General features: G+C 45.0%; 1 protein-coding gene across 4 annotated transcripts in view; it reads left to right on the top strand.

Annotated features, from left to right (window-relative positions):
* Nucleotides 1-12,219, top strand: part of scarf2 (scavenger receptor class F, member 2) — an 88,736-nt gene extending 76,517 nt beyond the window's left edge. For 3 of the 4 annotated variants that reach the window (XM_084308929.1, XM_084308931.1, XM_084308932.1), the window contains 2 exons: nt 1,603-1,761; nt 7,115-12,219. In XM_084308929.1, coding sequence (XP_084165055.1) covers nt 1,603-1,761; nt 7,115-8,340 — 1,385 coding nt within the window. In that variant the 3' untranslated portion in view covers nt 8,341-12,219. The remainder of the gene's footprint in view (nt 1-1,602; nt 1,762-7,114) is intronic. The other variant, XM_084308930.1, reaches the window with a different exon arrangement.
* The last annotated feature ends 1,476 nt before the right edge of the window (nt 12,220-13,695 follow it).

The raw sequence follows: 13,695 nt of genomic DNA on the forward strand, positions 1-13,695 counted from the left end.
TCTCCAGGCTAGATAGGTACATGTCAGGCTAGAGCGGTACTCGTCAGGCTAGAGTAGTACTCGTCAGGCTAGAGAGGTACATGTCAGGCTAGAGCGGTACTCGTCAGGCTAGAGAGGTACATGTCAGGCTAGAGCGGTACTCGTCAGGCTAGAGTAGTACTCGTCAGGCTAGAGCGGTACTCGTCAGGCTAGAGTAGTACTCGTCAGGCTAGAGCAGTACTCGTCAGGCTAGAGCAGTACTCGTCAGGCTAGAGTAGTACTCGTCAGGCTAGAGCAGTACTCGTCAGGCTAGAGCAGTACTCGTCAGGCTAGAGTGGTACTCGTCAGGCTAGAGTAGTACTCGTCAGGCTAGAGAGGTACATGTCAGGCTAGAGCGGTACACGTCAGGCTAGAGAGGTACTCGTCAGGCTAGAGAGGTACTCGTCAGGCTAGAGAGGTACACGTCAGGCTAGAGAGGTACTCGTCAGGCTAGAGAGGTACTCGTCAGGCTAGAGAGGTACTCGTCATGCTAGAGTAGTACTCGTCAGGCTAGAGAGGTACATGTCAGGCTAGAGTAGTACTCGTCAGGCTAGAGAGGTACATGTCAGGCTAGAGTAGTACTCGTCAGGCTAGAGAGGTACATGTCAGGCTAGAGTAGTACTCGTCAGGCTAGAGAGGTACATGTCAGGCTAGAGTAGTACTCGTCAGGCTAGAGTAGTACTCGTCAGGCTAGAGTAGTACTCGTCAGGCTAGAGAGGTACATGTCAGGCTAGAGTAGTACTCGTCAGGCTAGAGTAGTACTCGTCAGGCTAGAGTAGTACTCGTCAGGCTAGAGAGGTACATGTCAGGCTAGAGTAGTACTCGTCAGGCTAGAGTAGTACTCGTCAGGCTAGAGAGGTACATGTCAGGCTAGAGCGGTACTCGTCAGGCTAGAGTAGTACTCGTCAGGCTAGAGAGGTACATGTCAGGCTAGAGCGGTACTCGTCAGGCTAGAGTAGTACTCGTCAGGCTAGAGAGGTACTCGTCAGGCTAGAGAGGTACATGTCAGGCTAGAGAAGTACATGTCAGGCTAGAGCGGTACAGACCAGCGGCTGCAGACGTCCCTCTCAAACCACAGCTGTCCCAAGACTGAGAGGTCAGCAGAATACAGCGTCTCAGGAGGAGGAAGTGAGAGACGGAAAGAGGGGGAGGGCGGGAGCGAGGGAGGGAGAGAGGGAGACAGAAGAGACTCCTGACCTACATACTGTAGAGTTTAGGGAGAGTATTCAGCGCAAGATAAACAAACAAAAAAATAAATCACGTTCAGTTTGTTTTCATTCCCCACGAATGTTACTGAAGTAAATACTCCAGAATGTGACAAAACATTGTTCCAAAATGTGAGTGAAAAACACTCAACTTCCTCGTAAAACTATTGGAAAAGAGTCTTAACCTTTTTTTCTTCTCTCTCCCCCTTTTAACTCAGCCTGTGCTAAACCAACACTCTCTACACATCATCTTGGATGTCGTGGGGTGCGAGAGAAGACTGTTGTTCTTGTAACGTAGTATAATACCCTCTGACTGACCCATGGGCTTCACTGTTTACTCTCTGCCCTCTGTGTACCCCCCCTCCTCCCCTCCTCCCAGTAGCCCACCACGACCCGGAGAACGCCTTCAACTGCAGCTTCATCAAGCCGCCCCCAGTGGCCGAGCAGCCCTCCCCCTCCTCCTGGTCATCGCAAGAGTCCTTCTCCTCCTTCGAGAGTGGGGGCGACGACGGCCCTGTGTACTGCGTGCCCCACGAAGGTGAGTCGTCGCAAACAGAAGAAGAAGAGGGGAAAAACACTTTAGTTTCCAGTTTAAAGTTTCACGTTTGCTTTTATTTGTCACGTATAAAGTACATGTACATTACTTACAGTGAAATGCTTGGTTCTGTATGAGTCCCTGAGAATGTGCTTCATACAGTAAAAAATAGGAATAAGTCCCAACACTATACAATATACAATATACAAGCTAAAGTACAATGAAGTAAAAATGCAGACAACGAGGTACAAAATGCAGACAATGAGGTACAAAAACAAAAAAATGTAAAGGAAAGATGCTAAATGTAAATGAGGTATGGATGTAGTGCAAATCTCTTTCATAAATAGATACATATGATGTAGTGTTAAAGTGTTTAAAAAGTCAAAAGTGAGTGTTAAGGTGAGTATGTGTTAAGCCCTACCCCTATTTTCTGAAAATCCATCAAAAAATACATACTTAAGTAAATGGACAAAGGAGAATATAAATTATGATTTTTCTTTGCTTCTTTGACAGTGAATAACACCATACTAAAAATGACCACACATGAAGAACTGTGCCACTGTGCTCGTTCAGAACCTTCTTGAGATCATGTGTACAAAAAATCTAAGCAAATGAATAAAGGGAAGAATGTTTTGTAGATACAGTACTGAATTCTGCCATCTGCCCCTCATGCAATTTGAAATATTATTATAGAATATAGAATACCAGGCCTATAAATTACCTTATTATAGCAAACTCGCACATCTATGGATCGGGTGAAATCTCCACTTTCAAATGCCAATTATTATTTTTTGTATCCACTTTTTCTCCTTATTTTTCTCCCATCCCCAATTTCGTATATTTCCAATTCTCCCCTCCCCTGTCTTGAACGTTGCTCGACTATGCCTCCCACTGGTCGGTCGTAGGGAGGATAGAAGCCTTGCATCACGTGTCCCCTCCGGTACACGAGGGGGCAGCCTGTCGCATCTATTCACCAGACAGCGAGGACTCTCAGTGGCGAGGTGTAACGCATGGGAGGCTCACACTACCCCCGCTACTTCCTGTCTCTGCTGTGCAGGCGTCCCCCAACCGACCTGTAGGAGTTGCTGTCCACAACGTCCAATCCCCACCCATCGACTTCCACCCGCTACCTCTGCCAATTGAGATAGTATGACGACTGGCCCAAGCCGGAGGCAATGCTGACACCGGGATTCGAGACCGGAATCTCTTGCATTGGTGACGAGCGCAATCTCCGCTGCGCCACCCAGCCGCCCCTCAAATGCCAATTTGAAAGTTCAATTTGGATTTAGTATCTCCAGGCGTGCAGCAAGAACGGTGAATGAAATCTACTGTATGTACAGTTCTATTCTTATAATGGATATGGCTCAGCCATTTTGGATCGGATTGCAACGCGGATTGTTACTAAACATTCACAGAAGGTAGACACTAACTGTGCTCCAATCTATGCTAATAACGTTCAGTTTTGTGATAGATAATCCCCCCAAAAAAGAAAATTAAATGTCATACACAAGTCATTTGCTTGCAGGAAGCTAGAATCGTTTAGAAATTGCAATGCTCATTGATAGCTCTGGATGCCCTCTCCTCATATGACTATAATCTGCGATGCGATGCAAATTCAAAATGGCGGATATTAAATTATGAAGTCATTCCATAAACTAAAATCTCACTAATAACACTTTAGACTATTGGTAAACAAATGTATTGTTGAAAATATACACTATGACTGCTTCTGTGACATGGTTAGGGTCGTTACTCTTGGATACATTTGAAAGAAAAATGCTACTTATATTCATACAGTCTGTAGACATTGATTTATGACGTGATGTCATTTTGGGTCCGGTACCGGACCCGTCGGGCTTAACCTCTTAACACATCCACCGCCAAAAACGGCTTACGACGGGTTTCAAGGTCATGCGAATTCCGCCATTCCACGGCGTACGACGTTATTGAGATCATATTTAATTTTTTCGCCATGGTATTCATAATTCCCTCACCCAGCCTCGGCTGAGACAGTGGGACTCGGCACAACCGTGCAACGCTTCAATACCATGGAATTCAATACTGGTGGATGATCGGGCGAGTTACAACCGGAAATGGATCTTTGGTGATCTCCGTGCATCTGGGAAATGCGTCCGGCAGTCACATTGTTGCGGGACTCTAGACACACATCCGTGTATATGGATCACTGCCATAACTCAATAATCGATATGATTTTGCCGTTTATTGCGCCATACAAACCGGAAATGGATCTAGTCGATCCACGTCAAATAAGTGGGATCTTTTTCCTCCAGTCTCATCGGCGAACGGTAAGAGGACAGTAACGTTACTTTCAGCGTGATTGTTTATTATTATTAATGCAAACCTCTCTGATCAATATATCACCCATACTACATAAAGCATTTACTGACGATCACGGAATTATAAACGCCCCCCCCCCCCCCCCCCGTTCATCCACGCATGATGAGTCATAACGTTTAGGATCATGTACAGTTGACATTTTTTATATATCGTGTATCGGCAACAAACGGCAGTTGATAATCTATATATGCGTTTATGCCTATAACTCACCTTCTAGGAATTACTGCAGAAAACGATAAAAACATATTTATATTCTAGACGGTATTTTCGTATGAATCTATGAATGAAAAAGTATAACGTTCCTACATCCTGAACGATAGATAATCGATGTTGAATGGGCCATAGTAATGTCAATTTAGCAATACAATTTAAAAAGTTATAGTCCTGCAAATAAGGTGAACATCTCCATAGGCTTAGAGTGGTGGCAGAGAGTGGTATGAGAGGGGCAAACTACGTGGCAGTTAATGTGTTAAGCCCGACGGGACCGGTACCAGTCTCAAAATGACATCACATCATAAATCAACCGCTCCAGACTGTCTGACATAATTATAGTTATTTTTAGAATAAACATCATAGCCATGTCACAACAGCAGTTATAATGTATATTATCATCAATACGTTAGTTTACCAATAGGTTAAAGTGTTATTAGATAGATTTGAGTTTTTCTGTTGTTTTGATTGCAAAAGTCCGCCATTTTGAAGAATTTACCGTCGGTAATTGTAGTTTTTTGCGGACATTTTGAAGAGGACATCCAGAGCTTTCAATAAGCGTTGGAATTTCTCAGAAATACACTTCACAGAGGCCTCTAGGTCAAAAAAAGCAAATGGGTTCTGTATGAATTTTTTTAATATCTCTTATTACTCAGGATAATATACCACAAAACTGTTATTGGCATATATTGTCTCCCATATTTTGAGCATTTAGCCACAATCAGATTTGAAATCAGTATATTTGAAATCAGTTTCAAAATGGCGGCACTCTGGCAGGAATAAGAAACCTAGTGTACATACAGTAGATTTCATTATCTGTTCTTTGCACGCCTGGTGATAATAAATCCAAATTTAACTCTGGCATTTGAAAGATAAGATTTGGCACAATCCATAAACGTGTGAATTGGCTATAATAAGGTAATTTATAAGCCTGCTATTCTATATTCTATAATAATATTTCAAATAGTATTGGTCCGGAGGGGGGGATTCAGTAGTGTATCTAAAACCTTCTGTTTAATTGTTTAACCTTTTATTTACCCAGGGTAGGTTCGCTGAGCACAGATGCTCTTTTTCAGCTACGCCCTGCTTCACATTCACACAGTTCCATTCACACCTGGGAGCTGCCCAGTACAACCACAGTCTGACACCATTGGCCACTGAGCAACTCCACTGGAGCAGTTGGGGGTTAAGTGCCTTGCTCAAGGGCACTTCAGTGGCAGATTTTTCCTGCCGGTCCCGGGGATCGAACCGGCGAACTTCCGGTCACAAACACGCTTCTCTAACCATTAGGCCACCGCTGCCCCCAAATATGTCAAATATGCAAAGAACAATCATAATTCATATTCTCCTTTGTTTCATCACAATTTAAGCAAGCCTAGTAATAGACACAATATTTTTGACACTGAGAATACATTCACTGAGGTCCATAGATGTCCCAGATACCAAGAACATGCAAATGGACCTTGTAGAAGTGGAGCAATATTCCATTTACTTAGGTATGTATTTTAGAAAATAGGGCTCCGGGCTTAAGAGGTTAAGAGGTTAAAGTGAGTGTGTGCATGTGGATGGGTTGATGTTACATAGAGTCCTTTAATTATCAGGAATGTTTGCCCACAAATACACATACACGTGGATATAGACACACAGATACACACACGCGCGCACACACACACATAAATCAAATTTAAATCAAATGTATTTGTAAGGCCCGACAACACGTTAATGTCCCCATGGGCCAGACACGTCTTCTTTAAACAAGTCAAGAAGAAACATCACAGTAAATCAAGAACAAAGCAAAAACACCGTTAAGTCCAATTTTTTTTTTTATAAATAACACTCCCAGACATACCCCACGTGAAGGTAAGGAAAAACTCACTAAAACCTTAGAAGGGCCATTCAAGGGGGGATCTCCCTTTTTAGATGTCGGTGATAGTAGTGTTGCAATAAAACAGGCGAAACAGTTGGTACACAAGCAGATGCACACACACACGGATACAGATACGCACACACACACATACACAAGCAGATATGCACACACATACACGGATACAGAGAAACACATGCACACACACACACACACATGTACACAAGCAGATATGCACACACACACACACACATAGAGACACACATAAAGCCCCCCCCAATATGACTATGCTGTGACTTCTGCCAATGTCATTAGGAGAGATAGTTTGTTGCTTATCATATATAATCTAGTCCCAGCTCCTTATTCCTCTCTGGATGTCAGCGCACAAACAGGAAATGGAATGGTCATGTCAGCATATGGAACATGTCCAAAGTATGACTCACCCCCTTGAAGTTAGGTGGAAACACCCTTTCCATCAGTTTCAGTTCTGCAAAGTTTTGGCCTGTCAAGGTTTCTTTAAAAAGATCTATTAATATTAGATTTCAGTGGCATTGAAAACGCTGCATCAAATGAACAGTGTTTTCTCTCCTGAGGTGATCCAGTGCTTCCAAACAGTGGATATGAAATTACTACGCTTGGGAGCAAAGCTGCTACAATAAAAGTGACAAAATGATTTTCTTTTCATTAATGTTGAATGGCTGCATTTTTATAGCACTTTTCTAGTGCTAGTACTACAAAAAACCCTTTACAAAGGATTGGCTGCATACATTTTCTCAGTATTGGTGGCCCCAGGGGGAATCTAACCCGTAACCCTGGCCAAGTTAGTGCCTTGCTCACAGCCAACCACTCCCATCGAGCTATACAGGACCACATTATTACTTTCTTCACTGAATAATACATGTCCGATGCCACTTTGTTCCACAGAGTCTGTGAACGAGAGCAAGGAGAAGAGCAGCCCCAGCCCTGTGGCAGAGAGGTCAGCGGCCGTCCCCAGTGAGGAGGACGCAGGGGAGTACACATCCCTGAAAGACACCAGTGTCACCAAACCAGAGGGCAGCGAGCAGCCCCTTCTCAAGTCCTCGGACAGCGAGGGCTCCACCAGCGGCTCTGAGTCTGCCATCGGGGCCCTGTACGCCCGCATCGCACGCCTATCCAAAAACTCCAAGGAGGAAGAAGGCGGCGGGGACGGGGCTGGCACCCCAACCCCGGAGGCTAAACGCAACGGCAGGCCACCTCCTTCCCCCGGCAAGCCCAAGCCACGCCCACCGGACCCGTCCACCAAACCCAAGGTGTCCTGGATCCACGCCAACAATACCGCGGGGTCCCAGGAGCAGCAGGGCCAGGGAGGGATGAAGGTGCTCGTGGTGCCCAAGGAGAAGAAGAGGAGCTCCAGCGACGGCTCGGCCAAGAGCGAGGAGCGGCAGAGGATGAAGGAGCAAGTGAAGGAGAGGAGCCGCGAGCAGCACAAGAGCCAGGAGGGGAAGGGTACAGAAGCCAACGGCTCCCCCAGCAAACACAAGCCTCAGCGGGGCAGCAAGTCAGGGGAGGAACAGAGCAGCCCCGGTCACATGGAGCACATCAACGGCGTGGTGCAGAACGCCCTGAAGAAGATCAGCAGCTTCCACAGCTACACGTCGGACAAGAAGGGCTCTGACGCCCCCAAGGAGACTCCCAGAGAGCCACCCAAGAGTCCCAAGGTCATCCATCCCCATATGAACTCGGAGGCTGCCGCACTCCTAGCTGCTCAGCTTAAAGAGAAGACCCAGAGCATCAACAGGAACGAGGGGACGGGCCTGATGAAGACGAACGGTCTGTCCACGCCGAAGATTACCCGCGAGAAGCCCACCCCTCCGCAGAAGACCAAGCGGACCCCTTCCGCTGCCAGCAAGCCCCTGTTGCCCAGTTCCAGCAGCCTACAGAAGCCAGTGGCCCCCGTCACGACAGACCCAGGGGCCCCTGAAGCCAGGAGCCCGGAAAAGCAGGACTTGAACGGCTCGAGGGCAGGGGACTCCACCGTGGATCCTGTGCCAAAGAAGACTCCCATAAAAAAGCCACCCAGGAAGAAGGGCAAGGAGGGGACCTTGGACACATCGGACAGTAAGACTCCCCAGCCAAAGACAGCCATCATGCCACCACAGATAGTGAAATAGAATTTTCATTTTTTTTAAAGACAAATACCCAGGTTTTTAATGAATTTCCAAAGGATGACAATGACGTTCTTGGAGGGTGAACCAAGTGGTTTTTCGACCAAGGAATTAATGCTTTTCTTTTTTCTCTCGGGGTGAGTGAAAGTGCTGTGTCTCGGGGACCAGTACTAGAAAGTAAGTGAAACTTTTCTCTGAACTGTGGTTTCTGTTGAGTTGTATTGGTGAGTCGTAGCATAATGAACTCCATGCCACGTAGTATTACATTTCTTAAAATCCTCTTTTGTATAACAACAACGTATCAATTTCCCAACTCAACCTGTGGCCAGGCCGGACATAACTGGGAGAACTTCCGCCCTGAGGGTTTTGACAGTGGGACACAGACATCTTACTATAGTTGATTCATCTCTTTCCCTCTATGTCCACCACTATATTTATGGATGAATCGTTGTCCAGGTGTATGAGAAATAGCAAAAGCAGTTCATGTGAGGTTTCTACCAAGGTACTAAAAGTTATACAGGAAAGTCAAGTCCTCAAAGGATTTCTTGCTACGTCCCGCCCCCCGCTCTGGTTGCTATGAGGTCACAATTGCAGAGCAAACACCATTTGCCTAAGAACAGTGTCTTAACCCTTTCACTGCCGCACTACCAAACAGTGCCTTAAGTCACCTTGAGCCTCTCCAGGTCCTTATTTTTAACTTCAGGGCTTTTCTTTGCTGAAATATTGCATAATTATTTTTTTTAGAAAGGGCACTTGAGCACTACAATGTTTGATGTGTTTTGTTGAAGATCGAAACACCTTCATCTTTGTGAAAAAAAATATTTGTTTTTGTTTTTCAGAAGTCATTATTCTTTTCATTTTGTCTCCTTCTTTTTAGCTAAACTACACTCTCAAAGTCACGAGTCCTCTAGGAACTACTCCATCAGACTGTTTCATGCTTGTAGTTCACAGTGTGTTTAATTTTTGATGTCGAGGAATTTCTTAGTAGAATTCTTGGATTTTCTGGATTTAAAAAGTGTACTTTTTCCTGCAATTTCATCAGACATAGATCAATGAAGATCAAACAAGTTCCTTGATCTTTGTGCAAACAAGCTGTTGCAGTCCTCTTTTCTGCCTCTCTGCTGGCACCAAATCACCAGAATATGCTCTTGTTATTCATACAGTCAGTTAAACCACAACACAAACACAAATCCTAAACTAGGCTATGGGATCACTGTATGTCATGCTTACTGTAACGTAGGGATGCACCAATACCTGATTTAGTACCTGACTACTAAACTGTCAGTATCGTCCGATACAAATTACTGATACGATCCATTGTAGAATCAAACCAACGGTTTGGGGTCATTTGACCAAAAGGATTGACATATATAATACATGTGTCTTCATTAGAGAGATCTAACATGCTTCTATGTGTAAAAAATGCTGCAAATCAAGTCATTATGCGTTGATAGACCACTGCACTTCCGCGTTACATTGAGCTCTTAATCCAAATTAATGAATGTGGATGAGAGCCTTGACATTAAGTGGTTATAGCTATGGCTGTGCGGGTGCGGGAGACATGATCCAATATACTTTTATACGCCTGAGTCTCCTGAACATGGAGAGACCAGTCCCAAGTCGACTTTCTCAGCCAAGCTATAGTCACTTTTACGCACCTACTCCCAAACTCTGCATGCGCAGATTGCCCACGGAGTCTCTCTGGATTGTCCAGAGATCTAGGTTCATCAATCTGAGCATGCAGAGTTCGGGAGTAGGTGCGGAAAAGTGACTATAGCTCGGCCGTGAAAGTGCCGATTGACTTGGGACTGGTCTCACCGTGAGACTCAATCCGTATAAAGGTCTATTGAATCATGTCTCCCGCATCCCCACCGTAGCTACAACCACTTAATGTCAAGGCTCTCATCCACATTCATTAATTGTCAACCCCCCGCTCTCTCCCACATGATTTCAGAATACCGGAAGTGTTGCGGTGGTCTATGTTACACACGGGTTGGTATCGGATTTTAGTATCTGGGAAATTGTCTTCTATTTTAGCCTTCGGTATCGGTGCATCCCTAGCATTAAGCACTTTAAATTGTCTTACTTAACACTGCAACATCGTGGATTTTCCTGATAATATAGAAAGGATATTTTATCCAACATTATAGATCAGAGGCATTTGGTGACATCGTGATGCCATCGTCTGTTAGTTCGCTTCCTCCTCAGGTCAGCGAACAGGCCAGTTAATTATCTTGTCTGACAAGCACGCTAAAAAGGTTGCTGTCAATTGTTTTCCTTCTCTGATTTAGTTAGCAATAGTATGTAAGAGGATAAACTTACATTCATACGAGTAATTCTTATTCATATTATGTGTTGGAGTCAACAGGGGACTTGTGTGAAGTATCTGAGCTACAGATGCACATTTTGAAGGTTTGTCCCTCGAGGAGTGAAGGACCGAAGCTAACAGGTTACTCTTGATGTGTCTAATGTGCTTTAGTTATGTTTCATTGTGTTCAATCAAGAGGGTATGAATCATTACCACTAAATGGTACACGTGCCTGGAATGTTGAAATATGCCTCACCTGTGGATCAGTTTAGCCTACAGATAGCATGTTCTTCTGCAAGGGTTTTTGCCAACTTGAGCTCTGAATAATGAGCTTAAAGACATATTTGTCCTATTCGGTTTCATATATCTCTCAAGGTGAAGAGGACAAGGTCTTCATTACACCAATCGGTTTATAGCTTCTTTTTTCTATGCGGCACCCATACAAAATATGAACTATGAATAATGGAGGATAGCAATATAACCAAAATCTTTACAAAGGCCATTGACATACACTGTAAAAAATAAAAAAATAAAAAGTGTAAAGTTATGTCGTTTTTCAAGTGACCTTGGTGCATTGGCTTTCTAGAGTTAAATCAACTTGGCAATTCGGATTCGCTCGGTCCTATTCAGTTGATTCAACAAACAAAAAAAAAGAGCCAATGCAGTGAGGCTACTGGAAACAACAATGTGAGATAACAGGATGTTTTACAGTGCAGGATAAAGACATGTATGCAACAGTATTAAGTGCCAGTGGCTCCACTTTAAGTGCTGAAGATTACGACTTTCAGATTCACAGCTAATTTGAGATAATCATTTTTGTGCCCTTTTTTTATTTGATCAAGGTACAGCCAGTTTATTTTTCTTTTCTTTTAAACTTTACTTTGTTTTTGTACATTTTCTACCTGTGAAGTCGTTTTTATATGTACATGTTTGTAAGCTGTGCTTATATGACCTTTTTTTGCTCCTCTGTTTTTTTTTTATACCGTGTGTGTGTATGAACCGTTGTATTTGCTTTATATGATTCCGGGCTCTAAAGCACTCGACGCATGAGTACTTCCATCCTGTAAAGTTTACATTGGCTTTGTAATTGTTCTCTGTTGATGTTATTGTTTGTATGACACGTGACTGCATGACGCAGAGTGTGATTATATGGCATTAATGGCGACGCAGGAAATCTGTACCCGTCTGTTTCCTTCCCAATTGTTATGGTTTTCTTCCATAGGAAAAGCAGCGCATTACCCGAGGGATTGTACAGTATGTGTCTTAACTACCACGATACCACTGTTGAAAAGGATGCTTTATACCTGAAACCATAATGTTGTGTTGATTATAAAGTGTCAATGTTTAAGTGAGCAAAAAAAACCAAACATATCTTTTCTATGTGACCGGCCTGTGCCTGTTCCTATAGGCTTGCAGTGCATCAGAAGGGCCTTGACACGCTGCAGAAACATTACCAACTGTACGGTATATTTGTCTGTTGTGGTTTTGTTTGTTAGCTATCTCCATTGGTGTATGGTTGTTAAATAGGTGTTCTTTCATTTACTTCTTTGAAATAAAAAGTGATACATGTAGCTATACCGAAACACTCTCATACTGATCATCTTATTCTACGTGACAATGTGTTGGAAAAAGAGTTTATTAAAGAAGAGCTCCTCTCCACCTCTACTGTCCTTCATCCTCCTGCGGCTCCCAAACCCCGGGAGTCCCCGGGGACATGGCAGGGGTCCTCCGGAGCCAGCGTTTACCGCAGTCAGTCACAGCAGATCATCAAAGGGCCTGGAGGAGCCAGGGGACCCTTCTCTAGGCTCCTCCTGGATGGGGGGACAAGAGCTCCTTTCATGGGGTTGAAACAGTGGGAAACTCTGTGCTGTGGACCTCAGAGTTAATGCATCACGCGCTGAATATTTGTCCTCTTTTTTGGGGGGGAGGGGGGGGGGGGGGGTTATAGCCAGGGGGCAGGGGCATAGCGCAAGGCAATGAAAGAGTATGAATAGATGAATGGGTCATGTGCTTAATAATTAGGATTTGCAATGGTGCTCTCTCTATACTTCCAGTGTGTGTAGCGTGTGTGTGTGAGTGTTTATGTTTGCACTGCGGGTGTGTGCATGCATAAACCAAACAAAGCACAGTGAGGTCAGATGATTGGAAGCATCCGATGGAGATGTTCCACAGGGCTGGACCGCAGTGTAGGTCAGCGTCCAGAGGGCCCTGAAACAGCACATCATTTATCCTGAGTGACTGCTGGCTTTTCCTGCAGCGCACTGTATACAGTACAGCCTAGAACACAACAACACACAGCTTACTGACCCACTGACACCGTTCTAAAGGCCAGTCTGCTTGAATAATATTGTGTATTGTTTTGTTTTTTGGATGAATTACTCCTTGTTACGAGGCCTTCGAGACTCTCTCAAAGTATGGCCTCGGGCAGGGGGCAGGGCAGAAGTATGGCCTCAGGCAGGGCAGAAGTATGGCCTCGGGCAGGGCAGAAGTATCGCCTCGGGCAGGGCAGAAGTATGGCCTTGGGCAGGGGGCAGGGCAGAAGTATGGCCTCAGGCAGGGCAGAAGTATGGCCTCAGGCAGGGCAGAAGTATGGCCTCGGGCAGGGCAGAAGTATCGCCTCAGGCAGGGCAGAAGTATGGCCTTGGGCCGGGCAGAAGTATGGCCTCAGGCAGGGCAGAAGTATGGCCTCAGGCAGGGCAGAAGTATGGCCTCAGGCAGGGCAGAAGTATGGCCTTGGGCAGGGCAGAAGTATGGCCTTGGGCAGGGCAGAAGTATGGCCTCAGGCAGGGCAGAATTATGGCAGGGGGCAGGGCAGAAGTACGGCCTTGAGCAGAAGAGGAAAGTCAGCCCCGAAATGCCCCTGCCTGCCCTCCAGTTGCAGATGGAGCAGATTCTCAGCTGAGCGCACCAAGACCTGTTCACCGACCACGTCATGACAAACATGCGCGTGCAGACCAGAGGCAGAAAGGATCCTGGTCAGAACAACGGGGCAGACTACAATATATTTGCATTTGTTTGTCATGTTAGCGATCTAAACAATCAATCCATGCCAA

The sequence above is a fragment of the Notolepis coatsorum genome (assembly GCF_963971535.1).
Source record: "Notolepis coatsorum genome assembly, chromosome: 2".
NCBI classification, from domain to species: Eukaryota; Metazoa; Chordata; class Actinopteri; order Aulopiformes; family Paralepididae; genus Notolepis; species Notolepis coatsorum.